Source organism: Saimiri boliviensis, chromosome 21 (assembly GCF_048565385.1).
Source record: "Saimiri boliviensis isolate mSaiBol1 chromosome 21, mSaiBol1.pri, whole genome shotgun sequence".
Taxonomy (NCBI): Eukaryota; Metazoa; Chordata; class Mammalia; order Primates; family Cebidae; genus Saimiri; species Saimiri boliviensis.
Window position 1 is genome coordinate 24,716,046 of NC_133469.1, and position 10,966 is coordinate 24,727,011.

General features: G+C 56.1%; 2 protein-coding genes across 3 annotated transcripts in view; one reads left to right on the forward strand and one right to left on the reverse strand.

The window, feature by feature from the left end:
- Window positions 1-8,627, reverse strand: part of P2RX6 (purinergic receptor P2X 6) — a 25,249-nt gene extending 16,622 nt beyond the window's left edge. The window contains exon 1 of one of the 2 annotated variants that reach the window (XM_039462467.2): window positions 8,546-8,627. The gene's annotated coding sequence lies outside the window, so the exon portion shown is untranslated. The remainder of the gene's footprint in view (window positions 1-8,545) is intronic. The other variant, XM_074391252.1, reaches the window with a different exon arrangement.
- On the forward strand, window positions 8,316-10,719 carry THAP7 (THAP domain containing 7). The gene is made up of 5 exons (XM_039462468.1): window positions 8,316-8,376; window positions 8,564-8,643; window positions 9,063-9,218; window positions 9,709-9,849; window positions 10,060-10,719. Exons 2-5 carry the CDS (start codon window positions 8,564-8,566, stop codon window positions 10,610-10,612), a joined length of 930 nt encoding a protein of 309 aa, XP_039318402.1. The 5' UTR covers window positions 8,316-8,376; the 3' UTR covers window positions 10,613-10,719.
- The last annotated feature ends 247 nt before the right edge of the window (window positions 10,720-10,966 follow it).

The window sequence follows — 10,966 nt, forward strand, 5'->3', positions numbered from 1 at the left end:
ATTGAGGCTGTGACAGGTGGTGTTAAGGGTTGGAAAGCCTGCAGGCCCCTAACCTGCTGGGGGCTCAGGGAGAGCTGGGGGTGGGGAGGAGACCTGGGCGGAGCCTAAAAGGAGATGCAAGTGTTCCTTAAGCAGGTGGGAAGGGGAGGACTTTCCAGGTGGAGGATGCAGAATGAGCCGAGCCCTGGAACATGAGCCAGGATAGTGGCCAGTGTGTTTGCTCTGTCTGTCCCAGGGTGCCCGTGCCCTGGCTTCCTCATTGAGCTCCAATCCATATGTCAAGCTCCTGGACCTTCGAGACAATGGGCTCTGTGGGGCGGGTGCAGAGGCCCTGGCAGGTGCCCTGAGCAAAAGCAGCAGTATCTGTGGTAGGTGCTGGGCCTGGGGCAGGTGGGCAGGCGTGAGTGCTCCCTTTCCTCAGGGATGAGCCTCTACCCCGAAAGCTGGGCCATGTCACCTGGGGCCTGCTGGTGTTGCTGGTAAATAGAGGAGGGGTCTCATCACAGGAGGGGCATGAAGGGTGGAGCTAGACCCTCTGCTGTGCAGACAATGCTGGATACAAGTCCCTTCCTCACCCACCCCACCCCACGCCACCCCACCCCACCACTCTCCTTTGCAGGCTGGTACCCATTCCCTTGACCTGCCATGCACATGGTAGACTCCTAGTGCCTGAATGCAGGGTAGAGAGTCCTGCAACAGAAAGAGTTGGGGGCTGGGAAGTTCAAGAAAGGGCTGGGCAAGGTGACAGTTCAGTGGAGCTCCTGCTCCCCGCACAGCCACCTTGGCCCACTCCCCTTCCACTCCAGCCACATGGAACTCTTCATTCCTTCCACAAATACCTCATTGCCCACTGCTGTATGTGCTGGGCACTGACTTAGCCACCGGGGATCCACCTTGAACAAAACCAAGTTCCTGACCTCAAGGAGTACAAGCTAACAACAACATTCTCAGTCATTATTGGTGCTACAAAATAAATAGTGCATGCTTCTAGAGAAGAACAGGGACCCCCTGCTTTAAAGAGGTGGCTGGGGAGGCCTCTGTGATGTGACATTTAAGCTGAAATGTGCAGAGTGGGAAAGAGACAGCCATGGCAAGATCAAAGGGAGAGCATTTCATGCAGAGGAATAGTGAGCATGTGGGCCTATTTCCCAGACTGGCAGACAGCAGTGTGACTAGGCTGGGGAGTCAGGAAAGCGTGTCCAGGCTGCAGTGTGGAGAGGGCAGAGGGGTCTGTAGCGCTGTAGGTCACGGCAAAAAGGGTGAAGATTTTATTCCAAGTGAGGTAGTAGACATGGTTGGGATTCCTTCATCTCATCACTCTCTCTCATGCCCCTGAGCCTTTGCTTTGCCAGGAATATGCACTTTTACCTGCCTCTGCTCAAATGGTTCAGTAATAGTAACAATTGCCTGGGACCCTGGGTTAGGCATACAGATCCTGGGCCTGGACCTGTTGTTAGGGGAATGCCTGTGAATCTGCATTTTGTTGGATGTCCCTGGAGAACTGTCTTCTCTGCAACGTTTCAAAAGCACTGCTCTGTCTTAAGCAGCTTAGAGGGAATGGGGTGGCACCAGCCTTGACCTTTGAGAACTGATTGGCCCTGCAGTGTAACTGCCAGAGAACCAGTCTGCCTTCTAAAAAAAAAAATTACTACTGGGGCTGGGTGCAGTGGCTCACACTTGTAATCCTAGCACTTTGGGAGGCCGAGGCAGGCGGATCACCTAAGGTCAGGAGTTCAAGACCAGCCTGGCCAACATGGTGAAACCTGTCTCTACTAAAAATGCAAAAATTAGCTGGGTGAGGTGGCACACACCTGTAATCCCAGCTAGTTGGGAGGCTGAGGCAGGAGAATTGTTTGAACCTGGGAGGTGGAGGTTGCAGTGAGCTGAGATCACGCCACTGCACTCCAGCCCAGGCAACAGAGCAAGATTCTGTCTCAAAAATAAATAAATAATAAATAAAAATAAAATTACTACTGAGAGTCAGCAAAATTAAAAGACAGGTTTATTTCAGACTTTGACAAACAGTATCGATGTCTCTCTGGATCTGCAGAGTCAAATGGCAAGTGCCAGAGAGGCAGCCGGGATGGCGAGCCTGGAAGCTAAGGTGCTGTGAAGGCTTCACAAACAGACACATGTATGTGAGGGAGGTAAGTGGGGCCTGGAAATGGACAGGCCCAGCAAGGCCATTTTTTTTCTCCAAGTGGAGGTCTGTGGGTGGGCCCAGCTCCCGTGAGAGGTGAAGGAGCTTGGGTCTCTCCCTCCCCACTTGATTCAGGGCAATGGTAGCACCTACGGCACAGGACGGCTGCAAGGGTCACACAGAACAAGCATTGGCAGTTACCAGGGTATGCAGAAGAATCTTCCCACCCTCAAGCTGTCCAGCAAAAATGGGGCCTCTGCACAAAGTGGGGGATTACTGACAACCTCCCAGCCCTAGAAGTATTTGAGGAAAAAGAAAAGCACATGTAATTGAGTACATGTATTATCAAATACAGTGCTGGGCAGAGTCTAGTTCTCAGGTAGAGAGGGGGCAATGCCCTGGAGTCCTTGCGGCTGTGTAGGGAGCTCTCCATGGTGCTAAACGAAAGTGTCTGTAGCCACGGGTGCCAGCCCAACAGTCTGGCTGAGCCTCTGGTTAGTCCATCCATTTTTCTTCTGTGCATTTCCTCAAACCAGCCTTCCTAGACCTATGCTAGGTGCTGGGATCATGGGGAGAGGTCAACTTCAGATCTTCAAGGAACTCTCAGACTGGTAGGAAGCTACCAGTTCGAGGACATCCAGTAAGCTCAGCCAGGCAGAGTTTGAGGACATCCAGTAAGCTCAGCCAGGCAGGCAAGGCTTCCTGATGCTAGGAACCCAGATTAGAAGGATAAGGAGGCTCATGTCTACAATGTAGTAAGATGACCCTTGTCTCTACTAAAAATAAAGACAACAACAAAATAGCTGGGCACAGGGGCACATGCCTGTAGTCCTAGCTACTCAAGAGGCTGAAGCAGGTGGATCACTTGAGCCCAGGAGATCAAGGCTGCAGTGAGCTATGATTACACCACTGCATTCCAGCCTGGGTGACACAATGAGATCCTGTCTCAAAAAAAACGGAGGATAAAGAGATGTTAGCCAGGTGGAGAAGGGGCTTTCAACTGGAAGACAGCCCGCGGACATGCCAGTGCTGGTGCTTCTGCAAACTGGAAAAAGGTCAGGGACAGGCACGGTGGCTCACGTCTGTAATCCTAGCACTTTGGGAGGCCGAGGTGAGTGGATCACCTGAGGTCAGGAGTTTGAGACCAGCCTGGCCAACCTGGTGAAACCTGTCTCTACTAAAAATGCAAAAATTAGCTGGGTGTGGTGGTGGGCACCTGTAATCCCAGCTACTCAGAATGCTGAGGCAGGAGAATCACTTGAACTCAGGAGGCAGAGGCTGCAGTGAGCCAAGATCGTGTCATTGTACTCCAGTGTGGGCAACAGAGCAAGACTCTGTCTCAAAAAAAAAAAGTCAGACTGGCTAAGTGCTGACAGAGAACGAAGAGTGGGACGGGTGGGTGTTGTTATGCTCATTTTACTTTCTCAATATCCCTCAGGGTTTCTTCTCCACACTGCCTACCTTCCTTTCTCTATTTTGTTTTTTTATTTTTTTGAGACAGGGTCTCACAATTTCATAATTTTTAATTTTTTGTTTGCAATGCCCATACTATCAACTATGCAACCGGATCGGAATTAATTTTTAATTTTTACGGGTACATAAATACTTTTAATTTTTATGGGTGCATATATACTTATGAAGTACATAAGACTTTTTTTTTTTTTTTTTTTTTGAGACAGAGTTTCACTCTCACTCTTGTTACCCAGGCTGGAGTGCAATGGCACGATCTCGGCTCACCGCAACCTCTGCCTCCTGGGTTCAAGCGATTCTTCTGCCTCAGCCTCCCGAGTAGCTGGGACTACAGGCATGCACCACCATGTCCAGCTAACTTTTGTATTTTTAGTAGAGACGGGGTTTCACCATGTTGACCAGGATGGTCTCGATCTCTTGACCTCGTGATCCACCCGCCTCGGCCTCCCAAAGTGCTGGGATTATAGCATCAGCCACCGCGCCCGGCCAGGATATTTTGATACAAGAATATAGGGTGCAATCATCACATCAGGGTAAATGGGGTAACCATCACCTCAAGCATTCATCACTTGTGTTATGAATATTCCATTTGTACTTCCTCAGTTATTCTAAAATGTACAATAGGCCCGGTGTGGTGGCTCACGCCTGTAATCTCAGCACTTTGGGAGGCCGAAGCAGGCAGGTCACCTGAGGTCCGGAGTTCGGGACCAGCCTGGCCAACATGGTGAAAATCTGTTCTCTACTAAAAATGCAAAAATTAGCCTGGTGTGGTGGCGGCCCCAGAGGCTGAAAATGGAGGTGCAGCCGGAGCTGGGGTCTGAGAAGTGAAAGAGAAATGGGGCTGGCTCTGGAGACAGAGTGGCCCAGGGCAGTGCTAAGGCCTGGAGTTTGGGAACAGCAGGAGGTAGAGAGGCCTTGGACAGAAGCTAGGTGATTTTTTTTTTTTTTTGAAATAGACATTGTCATGGTGATAGACATGAGGTGCCAGCTGGGCAGAGCACATGGGAGCCCCTGCAGAGCTCACAGAGGGTCAGGGAGCAGCAGCTGGTGTCCACCAGGACAGGGACGTGGTAGGCGTGTTTGCTGCGTGATCCCTCTGAACGGTGTCATCTCCACCTTTTACACGTTGACCTGCCCAGGGTTCCCGGGGTGTGAGTGGAGGGCTGGAACAAGAGACCCAACCTGGTGGCTGCAGTGGCAGCTCCAGTGGGCACCCGGGGCAGTGGGCTCTGCACAGCTGCTGGGAAGCTTGCACAACGCAGGTGTCTGTTGTCTTTGCTGCAGCAACAACCGCGTCTCTGCGATGGGAGCCCTGAGCCTGGGCCTGGGCCTCCAGGTCAACCAGACGCTGAGGATTCTGGTAGTGAGTGCCAGCCTGATGGCCAAGACCTCAGCATAGACGGGCCCTGTAGCAGCCCACACAGATCCCTGCGTCGTGGCCCCCACCCAGGGGCAGCCAGCAGGTGCACACAGGCTCCCTCCCTTGCCGCTCACCCTGCACCTGGGGCCTGGCCCTCCTCCTCCCCCCTTCCTTCCCTCCCAGCCTCTCCCCTACACCTTCTTGCTGCCCTTCCTCCTCTGCCGGCTGGGGTGCTGCTCTGAAGGTGGCTGGGCACCCCTTGTGTCTCCCTCATCTTCTTCCCTGCCTTTCCCTGGCCTTGCTGGGACCCTGGCCCCACCCAGGTGTTCTGTTGGCCACTGCTCAGGCTGAACTGAGGCCTGGTGCACCCAGGTGGGGTTCCTTCCTCCAGGTTTGCAGATGGGGAGGGAGTGCTAAGCAGGACAGGGAGCAGAAGACAGACAGGGAAGGGAGCCAGGCGAGGCGGGAGCAGGTCCCCAGGGGACCACTGTACCCACATCAGGTACGTGCTAAGGGACAGTATCGCCAGCTGGGTGGACATCCAGCTCTGCCATCCCTCAGCTCCCCACCCCAGCCTTCCCTGGGCTTCTCCCATAGCTCTCCTCCCTTGCTCCCTGCCCCACAGGAACCCGGACCTCTCTGAAACATAGACCTGTGTTTCCAGCCGCCTGGTAGACATTCCTCTAAATGTCCCAAAGTCACGTGAGAATGTGAGAGTCCAACCTGAATATATCACCCCCCTCTAAGGGCTGCCTCCTGGTTGGGGGGGACCCTTTTCCCCCAGGTCACTAGCTGGGGCCCAGAGCTTGCCCTCCCCTCCCTTTCCCGCACCCTCACTCCCACCTCCTGCAGGAGCTCCCCCTGCTGGCTCCTCCCTCTTCTCACTTCCCCTCTCAGCTTCTGTGAACTTGCAGGGTTCCTGGCTGCAGTCCTTCCTTCCCACCTGCTACCCAGTGACCTTTCTAAACCAGAAACATGCCCTGCCTTAAAACTGTTGGGAGTTTTATTCCCTCTGGATAAACTCAAGCTTTGAGTGCACCGTGGGAGATCTGGGCTCTGCCAGCTCCTCTTCCCAAATTCAGTGCTCTCACCCCAAGCTCAGAGTACACACACACAGTACTATTTTTCACCCCATCCTTTGCCCCTCTGCTGTTCTTGCTGAAGTGTCCAGCTCCACCCACCTCACTTGGGGACCCCAGCTCGGGGATTTCCTCCCCTCCCAGGGGAGCTGGAGCACACCCGCTCACTGCACTGATCACGCCGCATTTCATGATGCTTCCTTTCCTTACCCTCTCCCCAGCAGGCAAGCTCTTGAAGGTATGGTGTCTTGTGTGTCTGTTATCTGTCAGCAGCCTCTCCCTTCTTCCGCTCTCCCCTGGCCCAGCAGCCTCACCAGGGCATTCATTCTGTCTGACAGAGACACCTTCTCAGCTGAAACAGTGGGGCCATAGTAGCTGTGTCCTCAGAGATGAGGAGCCCTTCCTTCCCTTTGACGTTGCTCTCCAGCTTACCCAGATTCGGCTTCTCATAGCTTTGTGTGTGTTTCTCAGGTGTCCAGGAATTTCATGCTAAGTGAAGGCTGCTTTGGTCTCCTCAATTCTGTCCTGAACAATCAGCCTCTACGCTGGAACTGCTGGACTTCTCTGTAAAAGCACTTTATCAACCTCGTTTCTGATCCTCCCAACAGCCCTGTGAGGTACTGTAATCTCCTTTTTTTTTTTCTTTTTCTGAGACAGAGTCTCACTCTTTCATTTAGGCTGGAGTGCAATGACCTGATCTCAGCAACCTCCATCTCCCAGGTTCAAGTGATTCTCCTGCTTGAGTAGCTCCTGAGTAGCTGAAATTACAGGGGCCTGCCCGTACACCCAGATAATTTTCACATTTTTAGTAAAAACGGGGTTTCTCCATGTCAGTCAGGCTGGTCTCCAACTCCCAACCTCAGGTGATTCACCCACCTTGGCCTCCCAAAGTGCTAGGATTACAGGCGTGAGCCACCAGGCCCAGCGAGGTCTCACTCTTTGACCCAGCTGCAGTGCAGTGGTGTGATCATAGCTCAGTGCAGTCTCAAATGCCTTGGCTCAAGTGGTCCTCCTGCCTAAGCTCCTGAAGTAGCTGAAAGTACAAGTGCAGGTCACCATACCTGGCTACGTTTTGTTTTTTTTTTTTAGAGATGGGGGTCTTGCTACGTTGCTTAGGCTGCTTTCAAACTTTTGGACTCAAGTGATCCTCCTGCCATGGTCTCTCATGTCTCAGGTCAATTTTTTTCTTTTTTAATATAGGAAAAGGGCCAGGTGTGATGGCTCACACCTGTAATCCCAACACAATGGGAGGCTGAGGTGGGAGGATCACTTGAGCTTAGGCAGCGGAGGTTGCAGTGAGCCAAGATTATACCAGTGCACTCCAGACTCGATGACTGCTCACTGCAGCCTCTGCCTCCCAGGTTCAAGTGATTCTCCTGCCTCAGCCTCCGGAGTGGCTGGAACTACAGGCACATGCCGCCACACCCGATTATTACTATCATTATTATTACTGTATTTTTAGCAGAGACGGGTTTTCACCATGTTGGCCAGGATGGTCTCGATCTCCTGACTTCGTGATGCGCCCACCTCAGTCTCCCAAAACGCTGGGATTAACAGGGGTGAGGCACAGCGCCTGGCCTATTATTTTACATTTAAACCTTCTGAAGTCCTTAAATGGAGTGGCTATTTTCACTGAGTCTTAGGGAAAGAGGTGAAGGCTCAGGTTGGGCAGCCCGCCGGGTCATGTGTCCAAGGACTCCGCAGGTTGAGCACAGTAGCTCCCGACGCTGCCTTTCCACCCGCATCCTCAGCTTCTTCCCGACTCCGTCGCGCCCCGAAGGTGGCTACAATGAAACCTCCTGCCCGGCGCACGTCCCCAGTGTAGTCAGGGGCATTCTTCGCCCTCCCTCAAGTCCCCCGGTACACGGCAGTGAGTGCAGGCTCTGGTTTCTGTCGGGTTCTCTTGGGCAAGCGTCCCAGGCCCCGTTTTCTTTTTTCAGTCAAGTCTTTCCGAGGCGATCTGTCGCCCCCGCAGCTTTCGAGGCTCCCAGGGCACTGCCGCCTTCCGCTCCCGGGCCGACCCGTACCCTGGGGCCGCTCCATCGTGCCGGGGTGTTTACAGAGAAGAGTGAGCCCTGAACGGATGAACTGGCAGTCTGGGTACGGAGACGACGCAGGCGAGACTAGAACTCGCACGCCCGCACCACTTCCGAATCCAAGTCACTAGGACTCCGCCCCGCCCCGCCCCGCCCCGCCCCGCCCCGCCCCGCCGCGCCCAGCCCTACGGGCCTCTCCGCCGACTTTCCAGTCTCTATGGTATCAACTTCCGGCGCGCGCCACCCCTCGCGAGACTTCGGCTACTTCGGCGGCGCAGCAATGGCCAGATCGTGAGTGCCGCTGACGGGAGTCTAGAGAACCGGCTGGGACGGGGTCGGGCGAGAACAGGCCGGGAGCCGGGGGAGACTCGACGGGTCAGAGCCCCCCACGCCCCGGGGAGGAGCGGCGGCTGCAGGCGCGAGGCTCCTCTGGATCCCCAGACAGCCTCTCGCGACTTACCTCCCGCCTCTTCCCTAGATGCCGCGTCACTGCTCCGCCGCCGGCTGCTGCACACGGGACACGCGCGAGACGCGCAGCCGCGGCATCTCCTTCCACAGGTCGGCGCGCGTGCGCGGGCTGACGTGCGCATGCGCTGGTTGCTGCTCGCCTCGTTGGGCCGCAGTTGCGTAGACGCTTCGCGCCTTTCTCGGGTCCTGAGGAACCTTGAACCTGTGGGTGGGAAGTGAAGCGGGATGGTCCCTGCGGGGCCAGGTGCTGTCGGGAAGGGGAGAACGGGAAGTCCAGCCTTGGACCCGCCCCGCTCTGACTCTTACCTGCCAGATGCCGCTGAGCAACCTGCTTTTCTCTAGGCCTCCATTGCCTCGTCTGTGCCCGGGCGGGTGGTGCTTGCCCGGCGGGGTCGCAGGGAGGTCTCGTGGCGGCGCGTGTTGGGTCTGCTTTTCCCCGGCGGGGAGCTTGGGCAGCCTGAGCCCCGGGCTGCGGACAGTCTACTGCTCACGGGTTTGTGGCTCCACAGACTTCCCAAGAAGGACAACCCGAGGCGAGGCTTGTGGTTGGCCAACTGCCAGCGGCTGGACCCCAGCGGCCAGGGCCTGTGGGACCCCGCATCCGAGTACATCTACTTCTGCTCCAAACACTTTGAGGAGAACTGCTTTGAGCTGGTGGGAATCAGGTGGGCCTCCCTGCCAGCCAGCACGGGGGTAGGATGTGGGGCTTCAGGCGGATCGGGGCAGCTGCAGGTCCCGGAAGTCCCTTGAGCAGCCTGCCAGGCAGGCCGACCTGCTTCCAAGGGGGCTGTTTCCTCTTCCCAGCTCTGTACAGTGAAACCCACCCCCAGGATCACTGCCAGTGACACAAGGGGAAAACCTGAGCCTTTCCAGAGCGTGTTCTTCAGAGCCCCCGTCCTGCCAGCGAGTCCACAGGTCAAAGAATTCCCAGCTCTGCTTGTGCAGGCTTTCCATACACCTCGACTCTGAGGAGTACTGCAGGGGAGCGATTGGTGCAGCTCTAACTTGCCATCCCCGAGACTTAACTGTTTGCACGATGCTTTCCAGCCTCCCACGGCGCTGGTGCTGGGGAAGCTGCTCCGGAGTGCTGGGGGCAGATTGGCCTGGGGAGGCAGCACTTGCTCTCCAGCTCATCTGGACTGCTTTTCCCCACAGCGGGTATCACAGGCTAAAGGAGGGAGCAGTCCCCACCATATTTGAGTCTTTCTCCAAGTTGCGCCGGACATCCAAGACCAAGGGGCACAGTTACCCATCTGGCCCCCCTGAAGTCACCCGGCTCAGGCGATGCAGGAAGCGGTATGTGGTACTGGTGGGGAAAGCCCCACTCCCACCCCTAGGCCGAGGGACTGGGCTCTGGGTCATCTGCCAGCAGTCTAGCCGGACAGGGTTCTTGCTGCACAGAACCTGTGGATCAGGTTTGGGTGTTGGGGGGTTAGGTGGGCTGGTGGAGTGGGGTCTGGCAGGCCCTCAGCCTAGCCCATTAGTCTCTCTCTTCCCCCTTACCAGCTGCTCCGAGGGCCGAGGGCCCACAACTCCATTTTCTCCACCTCCACCTGTTGATGTCACCTGCTTTCCTGTGGAAGAGGCCTCAGCACCTGCCACTTTGCCAGCCTCCCCAGCTGGGAGGCTGGAGCCTGGCCTTAGCAGCCCCTTTTCAGACCTTCTGGGCCCCCTGGGTGCCCAGGCAGATGAAGCAGGCTGCAGTGCCCAGCCTTCACCAGAGCCACAGCCCTCCCCGCTCGAGCCACGGCCAGTCTCCCCCTCGGCCTACATGCTGCGCCTGCCGCCACCCGCCGGAGCCTACATCCAGAATGAACACAGCTACCAGGTGGGCAGCGCCTTGCTCTGGAAGCGGCGAGCTGAGGCAGCTCTTGATGCCCTCGACAAGGCCCAGCGCCAGCTGCAGGCCTGCAAGCGGCGGGAGCAGCGGCTACGGCTGAGACTGACCAAGCTGCAGCAGGAGCGGGCACGGGAGAAGCGGGCACAGGCAGATGCCCGCCAGACTCTGAAGGAGCATGTGCAGGACTTTGCCATGCAGCTGAGCAACAGTATGGCCTGAGGGGCCGCTGGACTGACCAAGGGGCTGCCCAGCAAGGCTGCAGCCTCCTTCTCCCTCAGAATCCACCATACCCTCCAGGTGCCATAATAAAGTGGATTCTAGAAGGAGGCCCTGCTGTCTGGCTCAGCTGGGGACTGGAGCCCCTCTGGGTACTAAGGTTGCTGCCCCCAGACAGTGGCTGCAGCTCCCAGAGGGCTCAGTCCAAGCTCTTCACCAGGGAGAGCAGAGAGCCTGGCTTTCACCCCTCAAAGCTACTGATAGACCGGTAGCAGCCAGCCAGTGCAGCTCCAGGCCCCACAGGGCTTTCTGAAGGGACAGGATGTTGTGAGTAGGGGCCAGGAAGGCAGTTCAAGG